This window comes from Ruditapes philippinarum, unplaced genomic scaffold (assembly GCF_026571515.1).
Source record: "Ruditapes philippinarum isolate M1 unplaced genomic scaffold, ASM2657151v2 ctg230_1_1_1_1, whole genome shotgun sequence".
NCBI classification, from domain to species: Eukaryota; Metazoa; Mollusca; class Bivalvia; order Venerida; family Veneridae; genus Ruditapes; species Ruditapes philippinarum.
Genome location: NW_026854709.1, coordinates 43,136 through 65,074, shown reverse-complemented (window position 1 = coordinate 65,074; position 21,939 = coordinate 43,136). Strand labels below are relative to the sequence as shown.

Genomic DNA, 21,939 nt, shown 5'->3' with positions numbered 1-21,939 from the left:
CATGTGTTAAAGTCAACGTAATAACCAAGAATCGAGAAAATATAGCTGGTCTTGTTGGAGTGGTTGTCAAAAGAAATAACAAATTTAACAAGTTAAATGTATGAGTAAGAAATGAATGGAGATTTGAAGTCAGGGATATATTAATACATGTATTATGAAATTTTCTGTAATAATTGCGTTTGTGTTCTTAATGTTTTCTTCCGCTATATTTTCTGCAATCTCTTATGCTTTATTCCCAGAGGTGATCAGTCTACCTGCCAAGCTTCATTAAAGCGCTCTAAAAGGTAAGCTTAGTTGTTTCTCTTGTCATGTGTATTCTGTCTTGCACTTATTTCTTATTATAATATAATGTATATTTGTTGTTCTGTAAGAATTGTTATAAGCACAAGCTGAAATAATCCTAAATTTGGCATGGCAGATTTTTGGGGTTTTGTGTTTGGGTGGGGGGGGGGGGGGGGTTGGGATTGGGTAATCAAATATAATTGTTTGCTTTTATTCCCTAAAAAGTGTGGTTATCACCTTGTCCCTCCAAGGCACTAATCCAGTTGATAACTTGCTTGAAGGATTTTCAAAATACAAAAATATGAAAATATACTTAAGATAAATGTTCCATCGGCAAGAGATAATGTGTCAGATGTAAGATCAAGGTCAAGGTCAAACATGGGTACTATATATGGCATTTATAATGGGAATTTAAACAATCTACAGAGAACATATAAGCTAACTATCTTTCACAATCTGATGAAAAATCCATGTTTTATTGCACAAAAATGCACTTAAACATTCACTGTCAGATCTAAGCAATTGTTTTACTTTTGGAAAGAAAAGATAACTAAAATTGTTAAACTTACTGCATTTTTGTGACTCAGTTACCTCCCTTTTACCTTTCCCTTTGAGTCTTTATGTAAAATATGAAATGTGTTTAGAACTTTGAAAAAGTAAGTTGTTAATAAATATCGAAGAATACGGGTTCATAAAAAACACAAATTGTAACAGAAATTGCGTTTAAACAAAGGTAGGAAAAAGAAGTTCAAATTTCTCTGAAACAAATAGTAAACATGTAATTTTATGGGAAGTGAATTGGGAACACTGTGCATATCTTATATATTTATGCATGCTCTCTCTTTCCTTTTCATTTATGTACATGCATTGTTGACAGTGTTAGATGGTAAGATGATAGGTGTTAAGCTTATTTGCCATGCCAATAATGGTCAAATTATCATAAAATTCTCGAACAAAATGACTTTCCTGCACCTATTTACTATATTTAATATACATGCATATTAAATATTACAATACTGCATGTTTGTATCTTCGCTTTTCATTAGATAATTGTGACGTTTTATATACATGGCTGCTGTCAATTAATGAAAAAATCTTTCTCTTTTTTTTTTCTTACAAAAGGAAATTTGCTGTGTTATAAATTCATTATAAAGATTACTGGCAGATCATATGTGGCAGTATATAAACGGTCTTTTGCAACATAAACCTCACCTGGCCACTTGGGTTATGCAACAACTATTTATATAGGGCCTATAACCTGTCAAAGACTTTATTACTAATATAGTAAAGGAGTGTTGGTCTTAATTATCAAACAAGCTAGCTAGGGGAGTTTATTTAATGATAATTTGACCATTATTGACAAGACAAATGAGGGTAACACTTATATGTCAGATTGCAGCTTCAATTTTAAAATTAATTATGAAGCACTGTGCCACCTTAGTGCAGTAACAAGCTAAGTCCTTCTAAATTTGATAAGAGTTATCCAGTTATTGCACTAAGGTGACAATTGTTTTTGACATAATGCAAGTTCAAGATCTTAGTTTCTTAGTAAAGTAAAGGGTAAAGTTCCATACAATTAAAGATATAGTATATTCATCTTTAAGTGGAATAATTTTATTACAGGAATTTAATGAAATCTATGAAATTCTTACTGAATATGTCTGATTTGAATAAAAGAATTTCCAAATTATTAATGGGAAACTGCATTCCCATTACACTTCAAGTAAATTAGTTTGTCCTAAAAAAACCTGCCAGTTTTGTTAATGATACAATATAATCATAATGTGGTCTCCTATAGTGTGTAGAGTTAAAAACATACATAATTATATTCCACTTTGTGTGAACTCAAAACATGTTGACTTTATATTTACAAGGGAAAATTATATTCATTTATTAAATTTGAGCATAATATATATCTTTAAGGTAGATAAAACTAATAAAATCTTAACAGGATACTTACTGGTACTTTGGGTGTGTTTTGCTTATTTCTTTCTTTGGCTGATCTCTGCTTATTAACTATCAGATATTCCCACTTGCAATGAAGGCGAACATTCTTTACCAATTGAAAAAACAAGTTGCATCATGTAATTAAGTTTTAAGCCATAGAGTGGATTTAAGTTAAGGAATTTTTAGTTTCAAATGAGAAAAAAAAGTAATTTATAAAAGTCTTTGTTGGGAAAATACTATAGATTAATACAGTAGTGTTTAGTGGTCCTAAACAAACTTTCAAAACTGTAAAAATCTAGTAGTGTCTCCAAATTATTGCCATGGGTTAAAATCCTAATAGTGACTTTGGTTTATTTCATGTGAGGGAGCTTAGTAATCAAGCTAGCTTACAAAACATTGGTGGTTCTACTCATGCGCCTGTTCATGCTTTAAATAACATATGCATGGGCTATTTATATGGGATATTTATATTTGCTGTTCATCAAACATTCAAATATAGTACGGCTTCTGTGAAAGTTATATTTTAATAATTTTACTGTGAATTATCAAAATATAATTTTACTGTCAACTTAAAAACTTTAGAAATAGGTTATCTACTTAAAAACATGTACATGTAATAAAAATTAAGTAATTGCTCATATTTTTCAGTGCTGAAGATGAAGTGTTTAAGAATACGTGATCTGGACACTGGATCATTTATACTCGGGCAAACGATGACGACGTGTGCAATGTACTTCGCTTCCACTTGTTCATCGCAAATGTACGACGGTGAAATTTTCTGCCAGAGTGGTGCTGCCATTCATTGTCCTGCTTCTTATATATATTTATTGAATGTTGTTGTTGTTGTTGTTGCTGTTGTTGTTGTTTTCATAGTTGTAACAAATGTAAGAAAATATTGTCTACAGTTGTAGTGAAATTTTGAGAGAGGAGCATTGTAGGAGGAAAGTTTAAAGCTTAAATTGTATGCCATCAAATTATTACTATTATTGTGTTATAATTCTGTAAAAAATAATTGTTGGGGATAAGTTTATATGCTGTGAATTACATTATAGAATTATGTTTGAAAAATTATTATAAAAAATATATTTTAAAGATTTCTTTGTAATTTAGAATAACTTTACAAATAAAGGAAATTTATTAGTTTCAGTCCCCAAAATTATTATTATAATTGTGATATAAAAGTAGCTGTACAACAAGGTATTTAAGTTATATATTGTAATCAATTAAGAACAAAACATAAGGTAAATGTAGGAAAGTTTGTTTCAGATTTTTTCAAGAAAGATGAAAATTAAAATTTTTTATACCATATAAATCTTAATAAATAGAAATACTTTATTTGTCAATGATACCTCTTTTACTGGTTATATGATTTAAAAAATTTGAGAAGTTAAAAAGCCACTTAGATTGGGCACCGAGAAACATTTTATTATATAATATTTTATTATATATTACATTTTGTTCCAGATTAAATGTTCTAGTGGCAATGCTAATTCATAGTCTGCAATTTTCATGTAATATTGTTGTTTTCATATCACCCCTTTATCAGATTTTTACATTGGATAGTTGATATAGTTACAAACTGTAAAATGTTAAATTATCAATGATATAATTCATATGTAGAGCTTCAATGATATATTCATTTTGCTTAGAAATTGTGATGTTAATGTTGGTTGTTTTGTTTTTGTTGTTATGTCTTCATTTTGTTTTTGTTTTTTTCAAAGAAATTCTTATACATTATAAAATATTGTTATTTTTTTTTGCATTTACAAACTAGTTTTGATGTATGTTGCCTCGAACAAGGCCCATTTAGTGATTGCACAGTACATGTATTTCTCTTTTGTCAGTTTGTTTTCAGCTCCACAAAGTAAAATGTGGGTTTTAAGGTTTCAGGTCCACAAAGTAAAATGTTGGTTTTAAGGTTTCAGCTCCACAAAGTAAAATGTTGGTTTTAAGGTTTCTGTTCCACAAAGTAAAATGTTGGTTTTAAAGTTTCAGCTCCACAAAGTAAAATGTTGATTTTAAGGTTTCAGCTCCACAAAGTAAAATGTTGGTTTTAAGGTTTCAGCTCCACAAAGTAAAATGTTGGTTTTAAAGTTTCAGTTCCACAAAGTAAAATGTTGGTTTTAAGGTTTCAGCTCCACAAAGTAAAATGTTGGTTTTAAGGTTTCAGCTCCACAAGTAAAATGTTGGTTTTAAGGTTTCAGCTCCACAAAGTAAAATGTTGGTTTTAAGGTTTCAGCTCCACAAAGTAAAATGTTGGTTTTAAGGTTTCAGCTCCACAAAGTAAAATGTGGGTTTTAAAGTTTCAGCTCCACAAAGTAAAATGTTGGTTTTAAGGTTTTAGCTCCACAAAAGTAAAATCTTGATCTGACGTACGTATATGAATGAGAATAATCATGATTGCTAGTTGTAAGCAAAGTTATATTTAGAACGCAGACATGAGAAAACAACTGTTAAGGTCATTTTACAAATGACATCAAAAAACATTAACAGTGTCATTGACATCAAAAATAAAAAAGTGAATTACCCTTGAAATTTTAAAAATAAATATGAATAGATAACGATGAGAAAATTTCAGAAGTTTTATATTTATAACAAGAAGAAATAAAGAAGTAAATATCTTAAAGACTTCAAAATATCAATTTATAATTAATTTTAGTGAATAGCGTTAAAATGTTGTTTTCTTATGCATATTTATACTTTAATTAAGTGATCGCTAATTGGTATTGCGGGAGTATCAATGAATGATAGTGAAATCTATATTATTTTTTATTTTTTTATTTACAGATGTTTATTTTTTATAACCATGTAAAACCTTTAAATTTTTGAAAGTTTAATTTATTTAAAGTTTATAACAAAGTTTATTATTTTTTTTAATGTATGATAAAACAAAGTGTCGGACACAAAGGTTTGTAAATGAACAAAGTTTTTTTTTTACCAGTTTTGTTTTTCATAGATATATATTATCTTTTTTTTGTAAGATCTCTGAATGCGTTGTATGTGTATGTAAATATATTATTTTGATGTTTTTTTAACATTCCACTTATTGCATTTCCCATTATTTTTTATTTCTAAATGTATTTAAGATTTAAGCAACAAAAAATCATTCCATTTTTGTGTTTCATTATCTATGTAATTCCAAAAGAACTTCTGAATCACTTTCTATAATATGGTGTATATATGAATATAAGGCTATATAGAATGAGGGATAAAAAAAGTCTTGTGGTTTGATTGTTATGATTATACATTTAGGGTAATTTAGGGAACAAAAAATATTTTTAGAAAGTGCAGCATCCTGCGCAGCTTTGCATAGTGTGGTACTAATAGACCTGGGTTCTATGTTACATACATGTAGAAGAATTACCTCCAAAATTTGAGTATCTTTCAGTGATCTTAAAGTGTATAAAGCTTTACTATTATAAGCTCCTGCAGGGAGGTTTCAAAATTAATGTTTGAATCTTGAAAAGAATAGTTTCTAAATACATATATATATGAAAGAAATATGTTTGTATATTTCCTTAAAATACATGAAATCATTTGCTAAAGGATTAAAATCCAGATTAAAATAGCTGCCTTATATTTTGTTACAGAATATTGTTTTTTGTTTACCTACAATATTATGTGTGCTAAATTTTAAGAGACACTATGTTACAGTGCTTGCTAGAATCCATCATAAGATTCTGAAAGTAACATAATTTTAACAAATATTTCATAAAAGAGATATAGCTTTGTAATGTATTTGTAATTTATTAGAAAAAACATGTCTTTTGTTCATTGCAGCTTTGGTCAGTTTCATCATTAAAATTTGTTTCATTTGTCATTTAGTTATCAGGTCATACCAACAGCATTTTAAAAACCATTCCTTTTTTTTACATACTTTCAGGGATTTTTTTACTTATTTTCAAAACAGGTTTTGAAAATATGTTTTTACAGAATTTTTAGATTTCCCGGCTTTTTTTTTTTCAACGTATATATTCTTTTTTGCTTATTTTTTTTGTCATTTAGATGCTAAACCCCTTTTTTAACAAAAAAAAAAAAAAAATAAAAAATTTTTCCGGTTTTAAAAAAACAACTTTTTAAAATTTTAATTGGGAAAGTTTTTTCTATTTAATATTTTAGGGGTATTTTGATTTGCCTTTTTTTTTTTTTTTTATTGAAATTTGTCAAACATTCAATGTAACGACTTTCCCCGAACATTTTAACCAGCAGGCTTTTTTTTAAAGGGTTTTTCCCCTTTTATGAGTTTTGACCCCAAGGGCCACCTTACGTTAAACAGCTTTTTAATTTTTGCAAAAAATTTGATTTTAAATGGGAAAAATCAATCATAAAACACTGCCTTGATTGTTTGAAACAAACAAAAGGTTGAAGAACATTACTTATATTTCTAAATAAAAGATGTAATTTATATTCCCTAATAAACTAACCAGAGGTAATCACTTTGTCCTTATCTACATTACTAATGTTTTCTACAATAGTTTTAGTTTTAAATATATAGTATGGCTAGAAATGTGTTTTTGTTTCCTATTGAAAAGTGACGTCATTTCAAATAGACCTGAAATAGTTACACAGTCAGATTAAGAATCAACTTGTTTATAAAGCTTTATAAGCATAAGAAGGTCTGAACTTGAGTCAGGTTGAATAATTTCTGTATATTGTATTTTGAAACCTGTCTTTGGGGTAATTAAACTTTTTGTCTTTTTGTGAGTTCTGTCTCTAATCTCAGGATTTTCATTGGTCAGTGTACATTCGGTGACAGTTTCTGACCAATCAAATACTTGAGATCTGAGTTTGAGCTACGAAAATTTTTTTATAAACTCTTGCCCAGATTCTGAAGTCGCAATGCTATCTTTTTAAGGAATACCTGATCCTTGCTTTACAGATTTTCCCACTTACTGTTTTGGAACATAATACATTTTGTAGTTGAAGATTGTGAAGATGCCATTATTTTTTGTATATTGTGTAGATACAAATTTGTATTGATTAATTATACACGTGTATATTACACTTAGTAGTATATGATATTGCCATATGTTAGAAAATTAGTGCTTTATTTTGTTGTATCAAATTTTTACATTTTCAAAACTTACTTTTATATCAGCATTTTTAGTGTCCCGTAATATAATTATGCTTGCACCTTTTTGCAATTTAAAGTACTGTTGCATTTGAAATAACGTTTGAAGTAGATGATAAATTTGAAAACCATACTTTTGTTGCATGTAATTTTACATTAAAGTATAACTTAAAAGATGAAAATATACTAACCATAACATGGCCAGGAACATTTATACTTTTGCAATTATCTTCCATATTTGTTTTTTAATTATTGCTTGACACAAAACAGTTTATTTCAGGGTTGAAATTTTTGATAGATTATTTATACATGTGGGATAAATTCTTGCCATACTTTGTAACAATGTTTTTGTTTATAACAATTTTTATGCCACCACTTAAAAACGAGGAGCATACTGTGATTGGGTGGGTCATCTTTTCGTATGTAGGTCCTGTTATTTTTGTCTGAACAATTTTGTCAGAAGGTATAAGCAGTGGTATATGTAACTTGGTAAGGACATTGCACACAACCAGTAGATGGCCTCTATTGGTCTTGAGGTTATTAGGCCAAAGATCATAGTAACACTTTGTGTAAAAAACAAACTTATCTTATCAATAACTTAAAAATACTTAATTCAAAGTTATCCTTCTAAGATGCCATGAAACACACGTTTTGAGAGATATTTTCTTGGTATTTTTCCTGTTATATAAAACATTGATATATACACACTGACATTCCATAATCTTTCTTTTTTTCTGTATATACCACATAAGAAAACCTATTGTTGGAAATTAGAAAAATAAATAACATGCTTTTTGTTCAAACTTTTACTTTGGGTTATTTTCTGGGTTTTTTTTGTACTAGATGAGCATAAAATCAATGTTGTAACAAAAAATTAAATGTGATATTTGTTGTGCTTTTTTCGTGATTTTGTTGACATGAACACTATTCTTACATTTTTGTAAGATGTTTTGTTTTTTTAGTAATTATAGATTATTGTTTTGGTGATAAAACATCAGTTATTTGATGGTGATATTCTTTTGTCAAAACGCTTAAATTGACAGTGCAATAACATTATCTAAGGGTGTCTAAAGATCATTTTGTAATTCATCTTAGCCCATTTTGGGATAGTAAAAAGTTATATGTCTGTCCTCATGATAAGAATCAATGGAATCATGTCTTCCAGATGCCTGATTTTCATGATTTTTTTTATAATTTCAGTTTGTAAATGTGTTCTCCCTGTCAATAAACTGTTTAGAAAATATTATGCACAGATCTAGAGAGTGGCAGATTAAGTGAACCTAGTATAATAACAACCCTCTCTGAAATATGCACTTTGCCAAAATTTTGTGATCAACCTTTGCAAAAAGTCCTTAATCTGCACCCGAGTATCTAGTGAAATTCAGTGAAATGCGAGTTCTAGTGAAATGCGAGTATCTAGTGAAATGCGTTCACAATTTTTAGCTCACCTGTCACAAAGTGACAGGGTGAGCTTTTGTGATCGCTTTTCGTCCGGCGTCCGTCCGTCCGGCGTCCGTCCGTAAACTTTTACTTTAAATGACATCTCCTCATAAACCACTTAGCCAATTTCATCCAAACTTCACAGGAATGTTCCTTTGGTGGTCACCTTTAAAAATTGTTCAAAGAATTTAATTCCATGCAGAACTCTGGTTGCCATGGCAACCAAAAGAAAAAACTTTAAATATCTTCTTTTAAAAAACCGAAAGAGCTAGAGCTTAGATATTTGGCATGAAACATCTTCTACTGAGTGTCTACCAAGATTGTTCAAATAAAAGCCCTGGGGTCAAAATTGGCCCCGCCCCAGGGTGTCATTGATTTTCCCTATATGCATATAGTAAAAACTTAAAAAATCTTTTTTTAAAGAACCCAAAGAGCTAGAGCTAAGATATTTAGCATGAAACATCTTCTAATGAGTGTCTACCAAGTTTGTTCAAATAAAAGCCCTGGGGTCAAAATTGGCCTCGTCCAGGGGGTCATTGATTTTCCCTGTATGCATATAGTAAAAATTTAAAAGTCTTCTTTTAAAGAACTCATGGAGCTAGAGCTAAGATATTTAGCATGAAACATGTTTTAATAGGTGTCTACCAAGTTTGTTCAAATAAAAGCCCTGGGGTCAAAATTGGCTCCGCCCCAGGGGGTCATTGATTTTCCCTATATGTATATAGTAAAAACTTAAAAAATCTTCTTTTAAAGAACTCAAAGAGCTAGAGCTAAGATATTTAGCATGATACATGTTCTAATGGGTTTCTACCAAGTTTGTTCAAATAAAAGCCCTGGGGTCAAAATTGGCCCCGCCCCAGGGGGTCATTGATTTTCCCTATATGTATATAGTAAAAACTTAAAAAATCTTCTTTTAAAGAACTCAAAGAGCTAGAGCTAAGATATTTAATTAGCATGAAACATGTTCTAATGGGTGTCTACCAAGTTTGTTCAAATTAAAGCCTTGGGGTCAAAATTGGCCCCGCCCCAGGGGGTCATTGATTTTCCCTATATGTACATGTGTATAGTAAAAACTTAAAAAATCTTCTTTTAAAGAACTCAAAGAGCTAGAGCTAAGATATTTAGCATGAAACATGTTCTAATGGGTGTCTACCAAGTTTGTTCAAATAAGAGCCCTGGGGTCAAAATTGGCCCCGCCCCGGGGGTCATTGATTTTCCTTATATATGTGTATATCAAAAACTTAAAAAGTATTCTTTGAAAAAACCTAAATAGCTAGAGTTAAGATATTAAGCATGAAACATCTTCTAGTGAGTGTCTACAAAGTTTGTTCAAATAAAAGCCCTGGGTCAAAATTGGCCCTGCCCTGGGGGTCATTGATTTTCCTTATATGTGTATAGGAAAAACTTAAAAAACATCTTTTGAAAAAACCCAAATAGCTAGAGTTTAGATATTAAGCATGAAACATGTTCTAGTAAGTGTCTACAAAGTTTGTTCAAATAAAAGCCCTGGGGTCAAAACTGGCACCGCCCCAGGGGTATCATTGTTTTTAACTATATGTGTATAGTAAAAACTTAAAAAATCTTCTTTAAAAAAACACAATGAGCTACAGCTTAGATGTTTAGCATGAAACATCTTCTTATGGGTGTCTACCAAGTTTGTTCAAATAAAAGCCCTTGGTTAAAATTGGCCCTGCCGGGGGTAGGGGAGGGCAGATCATTGTTTTTCATTATAAGTGTGTACATCATGAAACGTCCTCTTATAGGTGTCTTCCAAGTTTGTTCAAATAAAAGCCCTGGGGTTTAAACTGGCCCCGCTCCGGGGGCCTACATACAGGTGAGCGACCTTAGGGCCATCATGGCCCTCTTGTTATCTTTACTCCCAAAAGGCATGATATGCATATACAACGAAGAATTATTGAAAGATATAAACCTGAAATATATTACTATATTCTTTTATTTTAAAATGGTTAAATGTTATGAAGTTATTTTAGACAAAGGGATGCACCATCTTTAACACTGCCTTTAGCTAATCAGTGTTGCACCAGGGCGTTATACTTGTAAATACATTGTATGTACATGTATATCAAAACTCTTTAATGACTTAGTATTCCACAGTTGATATAATATATGGTCAGATATACCGGTAAATGATATACAGATAGAATCAAGTTAGTGCTTTTGGTATCATTTACATGTATATAGAAATGTAGTATATATTATGCTGCATTTAGATTAAGTCAATTGTGTTTTGATATAAATAAAATGTAATTCTCGTATCAAAATTGTTCTTTGATTTTGTAACTTTTTATGTTTATTTACACAAGGGTATTTCATCAAAAAAAATAAATTACTGTTTTGCAATAAATGTGAGTACATTGTGCTGATCACTGTTCAAGTACTTAAGCTAGATTCTGTTCGTTTAAACTGTACTAATTTGTTTTATCTGGTCTGAAATTTTCCATGATGGTTTCTTAGAGCCTTTGTTTCGATTTTCTATTCTTTATTTATAATACTGTATAGTTCATTTGACATGTGTTGACATCATAAGACCTATGCTCTATATATAGATATAACACCGAGGACTGGCGGCAAATATGTAACGTATATACAGTCACTTTACAGCAGACGAACATCATTTAGACAAGGTTTTATAGCTTACACTTGAATGGATTATGGCAAATTTACTAGAATGAGAATGATACCTATGGCATTTGTATTACATTGTAGCCTGTGCATCAACAGGTTTTATAATAACTGTTCGGCGGGCGTCCGTGGCCGAGTGGTTAAGGTCGTTGACTTCAAACCACTTGCCCCTCACCGCTGTGGGTTCGAATCCCGACAGGGACTTTTGATTCTTTCATGTGAGGAAGCTATCCAGCTAGCTTACGGAATGTCGGTGGTTTTATTCAGGTGCCCGTTTGTGCCTGAAATAATGCACGGAAGGGCACCTGAGGCTTTCCTCCACCAGTAAAGCTGGAAAGTCGCGATATGACCTATACTGTGTCGATGTGACGTAACCCCCCCCCCCCCCCAAAAAAAAAGTAATAACTGTTCCATAACTTTCAACTCTGACACTTGCAATATATATAAAAGAAAATAAGGAAAGATTCAACAGTCCTAGACTCCCACCCCCCCCCAAAAAATAGTGCATCAAATTAGGAAAAGATATGTTATTTCAGATGTTTAAATTGTCCTTGAATGTCAAGAAACCCTTTTAAATCTCAATAATAGCACCATGGCCAAATTCTAGAAACAGTTCCAGATGCCAAACATCTTGGTGTAACTTATAATGTCCACATATCTTCACATCCCAAGCTACCCGCATACACAACCTTACACAACCTCATTATACGCAATATGCCATGGAAAATGCCGAAGAGCGGGAATTAACTTATAAAGCCATAGTCAGACATCACCAAAGTATGCTGGTTGTATCCAAAACCCTCATACACAACTAAATATACACGAAATTACCGAGCCTGCAACATTTTCAGTTTTGTCGTTTTGGGTGTTCTTTAGATATTCCGTTTTTCTCTTGAAATGGCACAGCATTGTTCAGCACGCTGGATAAATCACGACTTCTTACCATACAGCAATGTCACAAACATGCTCAGTTGGGATGACGAGCATAAGACAAACATTGGAGGTCTGATGTCAGGCTCATGTTTTTTTTTAAATGTGCAGAAATTGGTTGCTAAACCCTTACCCCTTGCATTAGACCCCAAAATAGATAGACAAGAAATATACATCCCCATTCATTCTAAAAGAGCTATACCCACTGTAATTATTAGTATTTTTTTTTTCTAATTTCCAGCTACTATCATTCTTTGGAACTTTCTCCTATTTGAACACGTGCAAGCCCAAACACTGGGAATTTTAAGCAGGGCATGACCAAACATGCACCCATCTTTTATCTGTACATACTTTCTAATTTGTTACACTGTAAACATACGTTATTACAAATGCACTTGTATTACTAATTTTATTCTCCTGTACGTCTCTACTACTCGCAAAGAGGAGTGGTACAGAATAAATAGATAAATAACTTCCTCAATCGTGTTTTATAACTTTACTGCATTCTTTTATGTGATGAAGCTATCAAGTGCACCTAAATGTAGATAAATTATGTCAAAATCTTCTAAATAAGGCATAATATAGAGGTTTGGTAAGTGAAGATAAGTGACTGTTAAAGAGTTCATATAGCACGTCTATGATGAACATCGTCATTACTGTAACGACTTGCCTTTTGAAAGTGAGAAAGAAAATCCTGTGTCTGATGGTTTTTCAACAATTACAAATAAGAGGTTGTACTATATAATTAATGAGACTTGTATTCATTGACTATTATTTATGTTCATATTATATCCAACAACCTTAGTCATTAGGTCACTTAATATGTCAAAATGATATCTTGAGTGCTCGACCCATTTAAAAAATAGGTCGGACACTTAAGACTAATTGCTTGATTATTATTTGTACCGTTTTGTGATATTAGTTTGTACTTATCCAATACGTATAGTTGTACTTCAGTTGTTTTTGTGTGTATGGAACGAAGGCCATGTAACTAAAAGAAATGTTTGTTTACATGGTGGTAACTCGTGCGATTGTTATTAACTGGCATGCTTCTGGAAAAAACGGGTGGTAATATTATTTCCGTTTTGATATGGATTATTGAAGATGCTCGTATGACCATTGTAACTATATATACTAAAAGCCATGGTGTAGTAATGCATGGCAAAAAGGTTACTCCTCTAGTGCTGAATTTTTATGAACTTTTTTGTTAAATTTAATGTTTATTCAATTTTTTTACGGAAGAATTGGAGAAGACAAAGTACTTAGTATTTTTGATTACCAGTATTAGTAAAGCAGACAACACTGCGTTATGTCGTATTAAAATTTGCGATGAGCTGGTCAAAAACAAAGATATTTTAAATTTAGAAAGGTCTCACCATTAAACGAACTCAAATCCCTTGACTGCGATAATCAAGTTCAGACAGTAACGATTTGCTCTACTTTATTTTGCTCTACTGACATGGTTTCTCTTTTTATCTTTATTGAAAACGTTTTTTGTTTTTGTTTGTTTGTTTGTTTTTTTTTTGTAATCACGTCTCTTGTGGAAAAGCATAAGTGAAACATGTGATTCCGTAATAAAATGCAGTTGTGAAAAAATAAACATATTTTTGTCAGTTTTGAAATTTTTTATCAAGTACATTCAGTTATAGCAAAAATATATTGCATAAAACATTCCCACCAACAAGAAGACAAAAACAACATGATGCTGCTTTCTCTTTGATTAAATTATTTATTAAATCATATTCAAATATAAAACAAACAAAAATTCACCATTAAATTATTCAATTCATTTACAATTGAGAATTTTAAATTTTTGTCGAGACAAATAAACTCGAGTGATACCTCTACATGTATGTATATTTCCGATCTTATAATAACTTAATATAGTATACAACTACTATATTGGAGTTTGACCATTTTGAAGGTATCGTATTGGCAACGAAGTACATTAGGTATTGACCACACAATGTTCGACAGGGGAGGAAACAAGAGTTTCAGCTTAATAATGATTGTACACATTCATAGTGAAAATTTAATGAAAAAGTCAAAGACGAAAATGGAAAAAGAAGTCGGCCAATGGTTTTTATGACACACAAGATCGCCCGCATTTAGCACTTGGCACAATTAAGGCAGCACGCATAAATAATTATGCTTATTTTCATGAAAATTTTAAAAATGTATTTAAAAGTATAAAACTGTGAAATAACCAAAAGGAAGCAATTTACACATTATTAATGACACTCGTAATGAACGTAAACTACCAAAAACAGGTCAAAATATTAAAAAAAATGCTTTTACTATGTTAGTAACGACTAACGTTAGCTCGACTGTACAAAGTATATGTAAAACTTGCGCCCGGATACGCGTCTAGACTTTCAAATGTATATGCAGTAAAATATGTCTTAGACCTCTTTTTCGATTTCTTAAGGGATCTTTTTCAAACTTCAAATAAATGTTGCACGTCATACGCTACGAGGTTCTGATCCTTAGCGCCAATATTTTGAATTACCCCACCCCCTTAAATATGTTTTTTATTGTTAACTCTTACTTTTTCATTTCATGAGATATATACTTTACATTTCAAATAAATGCTTCAAATCATCACCCCATCATATGTTATTAGGCTCATAACTTCAAAGATTGTTTCCGTTTAATATGTTTTCTATTTTTTAATATATTTTTTTTTGTTCAGGGATATACTTTAAAGCTACACGCCTCCAGATGAGTCAAAATATCTCAATAAAATCAAACTTGAGAAAAATGAACTAAGATGTAAGGAAAAGTAAAAACTTTCAAGATTCATGTTATATTTTGCATATTGTGTGCGGTTAATGACTGATTTTTTTCAGTATTTACAACTATATTACTACTGCGTTACTAACGCAGTAGAGGCTATTTATGCATATTTTGACCACTTTTTGGTAATTTACGTGGTTTGTAAGTGCCATTCACAATGTGTAAATTGCTTCCTTTTGGTGACTTCACAATATTACACATTCAAATACATTTTCAAAATTTCCATGAAAATTAGTATGAATCTGGAGGCGTGCTGCTTTAAACTTCAAATATATTATCTTTATCAACATTTGCATAAAAATATTTAATAGTCTAGCTCCTATCGCAATTTTGAAATGATACTTTTTATTATTTATATTTTGTATCTACTTTAGACTTACCATAAGCATTTTTGTCAGCACATCATGTATGGTAGGTTAATAACTCGAGCTTGTTGTCTCCTCTTACAGCTCTTATTTTATTGTTTTTTTGTTTGTTTTTGTTTTTTCGTTTTTTTTTAATTTATAATACATTTTTGTTTGCTACTTGGTTTTAATTATCTATTTGTAACAATGCTTTCAAAACAACTAGAAAATATATATGAACCATGTTATCATGATATCATATTTTCTTCACATCAGCTTGCCGTTGACAGTTCTACCTTAGTCACAATATAAGCGTCAATTTGATAGGAAGATTGTAGTTGGTAGATGGATATTCCAATTATTTAACAGCTGATAGTTGGTAATTCAATCCACGATCACCAGCAAGAATTGTTTGAACACATCATACATTTTTTAAACATTTGTTTGTCTGGTCACTTTGTGAGAAGTGTCTTATTTGTCTTATCAGTTTGTTAGAAGTTTCAATGTTTGTCTGGTCAGTTGGTAAGGAATGTCGTGTTAGTCTGGGCAGTTTGTGACGAGTGTCCGGTTTGTCAGTGTGTAAGAAGTGTTCTGTATATCAATTTAGTGTGTGAGTTTATGTCCTGTCATGTGAAATGTCCTGTATGTCGTGTCAGTGTGTGAGTAGCGTCATGTTTTTCAAGCCAATGTGTGAGTAGTGTCCTGTATGTCAGTGAGTGAGTAGTTATCAGTATATCAATTTAGTGTGTGAGTTATGTCCTGTCATGTGAAATGTCCTGTATGTCGTGTCAGTGTGTGAGTAGCGTCATGTTTTTCAAGCCAATGTGTGAGTACTGTCGTGTATGTCAGAGTTTGAGTAGTGTGCAGTATATCAAGTTAGTGTGTGAGTTATTTCCTGTCATGTGAAGTTTCCTGTAGGTCAGTGTGTGAGTAGCGTCCTGTTTGCCATATGTCAGTGGTGTAGTGTTATGTATGCCATGTTAGTGTGTGAGTAGTGTCTTCCTGTATGACATGTCAGTTTGTGAGTAGTGTTATGTATGCCATGTGTTAGTGGTGTAGTGTTCTGTATGTCATGTCAGTTAGTGAGTAGTGTCCTCCTGTATGACATGTCAGTTTGTAAGTAGTGTTATGTATTCCATGTCAGTGTGTAAGTAGCGTCCTGTATACCATGTCAGTGTGTGTGTAGTGTCCTGTATGTCATGTCAGTGTGTGAGTAGTAAGTCAGTGTGTGAGTAGTGTATGTCATGTCAGTGTGTGAGTAGTGTATGTCATGTCAGTGTGTGAGTAGTGTTATGTATGCCATGTCAGTGTGTGAGTAGCGTCCTGTATACCATGTCAGTGTGTGAATAGTGGCCTGTATGTCATGTCAGTGTGTGAGTAGTGTATGTCATGTCAGTGTGTGAGTAGTGTATGTCATGTCAGTGTGTGAGTAGTGTTATGTATGCCATGTCAGTGTGTGAGTAGCGTCCTGTATACCATGTCAGTGTGTGAGTAGCGGCCTGTATGTCATGTCGGTGTGTGAGTAGCGGCCTGTATGTCATGTCGGTGTGTGACTAGCGGCCTGTATGTCATGTCAGTGTGTGAGTAGCGTTCTGTATGTCAGAACGTGTGACTAGTGTTCTTTATGTCAGTGTGTGAATAGCGTCCTGTATGTCAGGGTGTGAGTAGTGTATCTCATGTCAGTATGTGAGTAGCGACCTGTATGTCATGTCAGTTAGTGAGTAGTGTCCTGTATGTCAGTGTGTGAGTAGCGGCCTGTATGTCATGTCGGTGTGTGAGTAGCGGCCTGTATGTCATGTCAGTGTGTGAGTAGCGTACTGTATGTCAGAACGTGTGACTAGTGTTCTGTATGTCAGAGTTTGAGTAGTGTATGTCATGTCAGTATGTGAGTAGCGACCTGTGTGTCATGTCAGTGTGTGAGTAGCGGCCTGTATGTCATGTCGGTGTGTGAGTAGCGGCCTGTATGTCATGTCGGTGTGTGAGTAGCGGCCTGTTTGTCATGTCAGTGTGTGAGTAGTGTTCTGTTTGTCATGTCAGTGAGTGAGTAGTGTCCTGTATGTCATGTCTGTGTGTGAGTAGTGTCCTGTATGTCATGTTAGTTGTTAGTGTGTGAGTAGTGTCCTGTATGTCATGTCTGTGTGTGAGTAGTGTTCTGTATGTCATGTCTGTGTGTGAGTAGTGTCCTGTATGTCATGTCAGTGTGTGAGTAGTGTTCTGTATGTCAGTGTGTGAGTAGTATATGTCATGTCAGTGTGTGAGTAGCGGCCTGTATGTCATGTCGGTGTGTGAGTAGCGGCCTGTATGTCATGTCAGTGTGTGAGCAGCGGCCTGTATGTCATGTCAGTGTGTGAGTAGCGGCCTGTATGTCAGTGTGTGAGTAGTGTTCTGTTTGTCAGTGTGTGAGTAGTGTATGTCATGTCAGTGAGTAGCGGCCTGTATGTCATGTCGGTGTGTGAGTAGCGGCCAGTACGTCATGTCAGTGTGTAAGTAGCGTTCTGTATGTCAGTGTGTGAGTGTGAGTAGTGTTCTGTATGTCAGTGTGTGAGTAGCGGCCTGTATGTCATGTCGGTGTGTGAGTAGCGGCCTGTATGTCAGAACGTGTGACTAGTGTTCTGTATGTCAGAGTGTGAGTAGTGTATGTCATGTCAGTATGTGAGTAGCGACCTGTATGTCATGTCAGTGTGTGAGTAGTGTATGTCATGTCAGTGTTTGAGTAGCGGTCTGTATGTCATGTCGGAATGTGAGTAGCTGCCTGTATGTCATGTCGGTGTGTGAGTAGCGGCCTGTATGTCATGTCAGTGTGTGAGTAGCGGCCTGTATCTCATGTCGGTGTGTGAGTAGCAGCCTGTATGTTATGGTCAGTGTGTGAGTAGCGTCCTGTATGTATGTCAGGGTGTGAGTAGTGTTCTGTTTGGCATGTCATTATGTGATTAGTGCCCACTGTGTTATGTAAGTGTGTCAGAAATGTCCTTTTCGTGAGGTAAGTGTGTTATGCCTTATGTGTCAGTGTTACATTACATTACAAGAGTAGTGTTACATTACATTACATTACAAGAGTCATTTTTATTATTTATTTCAAACGAAAAAGTGTTAGTATTTTAAGTGGAGTAGTAGGTGATCGAACTCGCAACCCCTTGACTTGTAGTCAGACAGTGTTACCACTGCACTACAGCGCCTGCTCTGATTTAGAACTATTTTTGAAGTCCTTTATATACATTAGTGACCTTTTAAATTTTCACACCTAAAAAGTTAATATACCTGTTAAGGTCTAAAGTGTTTTACAATGACTGATACTCGTGTCCTTGCCCGAGGGGTAAACACAAACGAGCAGTAAAAAAGAAATTAAGTTATTCGAATACCAAGCTACCAACAAACCTACTACCAAATTGACGCTAAAATTGTGACTAGGTAGAACTATTTACATGGTATCATATTTATTTTCTAGTTATTGTGAAAGAAGTGTTACAAATAAATAGGAAAAAAACAAGTCAGAAGCAAAACAAGTAAAAATAATCAAAAAAACGAAAAAGAAAAAAAAACAAGAGCTGTCAGAGTAGACAGCAAGCTCGACTAATAAACACTGGTTTCTTTACACGCAGTAATGAAAGACAAAACAAAAATCAACATTTCAGCTGTTTAAAATTTTTGCACTATATGGGCATGTAATCTTGTAAATGAGGGTAAAAATGAAAATATCATTGACAACTTGAAAACTTCTGAGAAGTTACTGAAAAAAACAAAAAGCAATAATCTGAAGTAAATTCATAACAAATTAATCACAAAAATCGTAAAGAGTAAAACGTAGTTAACGTGCATGATATTTTCAAGCAAAGCTCGAGTGCGAGCGTGTTTATGCTAATATGCAAGTTTTTAAATTCTGAGTCTTACCGATCTTGTCCGAGCTGTAACTTTAACTAAAAATTGAAGGAGCTTCTTAAATGAATTTGTACAGATATTAATTTTAATTAGACGGTGTCTGGTATGTATTTTGCGATGAATATGTGAATGAAGTTATTTAGCATAAATATTTAGCAAGATGCAACAGTTCAACAAAGACAAAATTCATATATTTGGATCACAGACTTATTTCTCTTTGTGCAGTACAGAAATGTAAATTAACGATAAAAGTCCTACTGAATAGTGAAAATTAAGCCTTTTTATTCGTTTGTCCTTTTGAAACCTCGCGGGCTCCCCTTTTGCCCCTTTTGTGAAAGAAGAGTTACGGGCTCCCCTTCGAGACGGGATATTAAATGCAAAAAATAAAACATTGAAAAAAATGTACTTAAATTTTAAGAAAAGTAAAAATATTCGCTTTTCGATAAATAATTTACATTTTTATGCACTTAATGACTGATTATGGAGTGTTTATCACCATACTTCTACTGCGTGATTAATGCAGTCAGGGCTAATTTTGCATATTCTGGTTTTGTATTTGGTAACTTTCGAAGATTTCAAGTGCTATTTGCAATATATAGATTACTTTCTTTGTTTAATTCACAACATTTAACTTTCAAACAATAAAAATAATTCATGAAAATTTCCATGGATCTTGAAGCACGTTGCTTTAAATATTTAGCTTTTAAATTCTGTATTAAAATCCCAAGCACCAGATTTATATCAGTTTTACATTTGAGCCTTGTTATGACAAAACCAACATAATGGATTTGCGACCAGCATGGATCCAGACCAGCCTGCGCATCCGCGCAGTCTGATCAGGATCCATGCTGTTCGCTTACAAACTCTATTACAAGTAGAGAAACTGATAGCGAACAGCATGGATCCTGATCAGACTGCGCGGATGCGCAGGCTGGTCTGGATCCATGCTGGTCGCAAACCCATTATGTTGGTTTTGGCGTGACGCGGCTCATTTGTATTTACACTTCAAACATGTGATAATAAATATAACCTGTTTTGATATGAAATAATAGCTATGTACATTTATCAAAGATCAATAATAATTATAGGTAAATGTAAAATATTCTAATTAGTATCACATGTATATATACTTTTCATTTTAATTAATTAAAAGTCTCTCGCTTTCGTGAGTTTAATATGAAAGTATAAATGTTAAGATAAATGTGTCGAATATATGGTAAATGCTGGTTAAAACATATTTTGCCATGACAATATTATTGTACACCTTAAATATGTTAAGATAGATGTATTTAACTGTATTAGATCTAATTGCATTTTAAGTTCCTATCTTCAAAATTTTGAACAACCCAATTTCGCATTTTATATGTGTGAGAGTTTGCAGTTGTTGTTATCTTGCATACTAATAGAGCTCGGATAGTGCCAGTGAAAAAAGTTTCTTGCGACGGTTTTACTTTTTTAAGTAAGCAGATTTTGTGACTTTGTCTAATTTCTAGTTCGTGATCTGAATGCTGATCTTATGTACGTTCCGGACGGTCGATGAACTTGGGTCTATGTGTATCATTTTAGACCTGCGAAACCAAGGTCACATGTTTTGTGACCTTAGACCGCCAATAAGTTCATTGACTTGAGAACCGAATATCACTGTAACTATGTGTGGATTTAAACTGACCAGAGGATGGCCGTAATTTCAACCAAATGTCCATTATCTATCTATTCTTTGTACAATGAATGACAGGACAGGAAGTCAATTATTGGTTCTGTGACCACCGCTCAAATACCATTGTTTCTACGAGCGGAGTCAAACTGACCGGAAGACGACCGTAAAACAGGTTCAACTATGTCCCCATTTTTGACAAACATTTTGTCCAAATATTCACTATGTGTATTATCAGTTAGTCATAAGTGCTGCAACATGTGTGTTTAAACGTAAAATGTCCTTAAAAGGTCAAGGTCACTGTACAGTGATGTCATACAAACCTAAAAGGCGAAAAAATAGTCCGATTACTTTATTAAAATTGTAATGTAAATTAATTGTATGGGTTTTGTATCCTATAATAAATGTTTGTTAAATACTTTAGAATATTCACATAATTTACTGTCATGTATATATTTAAAAATAACTTTTTATAGTCTAGAATAGGTTTGAAATTCAATTTTGCAAATTAAAGATAAAACATATAACGTTGCTAGATTTCAGTTGAGAATACTGTTACTATATTGCTATATAAAAATACAACATATAATCAAAACTTCCCTTTTTATAACAATAGGTTTACTATTTCAAGATCCGATCCAATGTTATTGACGTCATCATGTTTCAAACGTCACATGACATGTTGCAACCGTTCCTTTCTTTAAATTGTGCATAGGCGCCACATTTCATGTGACATGTGTACCGCATCTTTTCAGGCCTTTCCGTCAAATTTCGGATAGATGTCTGGAAACATCAAACGGATATGGTATTACGCTGCAATACATGCATATGAACAAAGGAAATAAATGTAAACATCAATCAAATTTTGACTGTTAAACCAAATATTGATAACAAAGCTTTTTCATTTCTGATGACATATGATACTCTATAATTAATTATGACGATCTAATCATAAT

The 21,939-nt window shown here is 32.8% G+C and overlaps 1 protein-coding gene and 1 long non-coding RNA gene across 7 annotated transcripts in view; both read left to right on the top strand.

The window, feature by feature from the left end:
- LOC132740821 (shootin-1-like) overlaps positions 1-5,974 on the top strand; it is a 28,492-nt gene extending 22,518 nt beyond the window's left edge. For 4 of the 6 annotated variants that reach the window (XR_009627212.1, XM_060728828.1, XM_060728823.1 and 1 more), the window contains 2 exons: positions 240-284; positions 2,878-5,974. Coding sequence is in view for 4 of the 6 variants with exons in the window: in XM_060728828.1 (XP_060584811.1) it covers positions 240-284; positions 2,878-2,908 (76 nt within the window). In the remaining 2 variants the exon portion in view is untranslated. The remainder of the gene's footprint in view (positions 1-239; positions 285-2,877) is intronic. The other 2 variants (XM_060728824.1, XM_060728825.1) reach the window with 1 other exon arrangement.
- Positions 5,975-6,557: 583 nt separating this feature from the next.
- LOC132740819 (uncharacterized) lies at positions 6,558-11,022 on the top strand. The gene is made up of 2 exons (XR_009627211.1): positions 6,558-10,383; positions 10,504-11,022. It is a non-coding gene; the product is annotated as an uncharacterized LOC132740819 (long non-coding RNA).
- Positions 11,023-21,939: the final 10,917 nt, after the last annotated feature.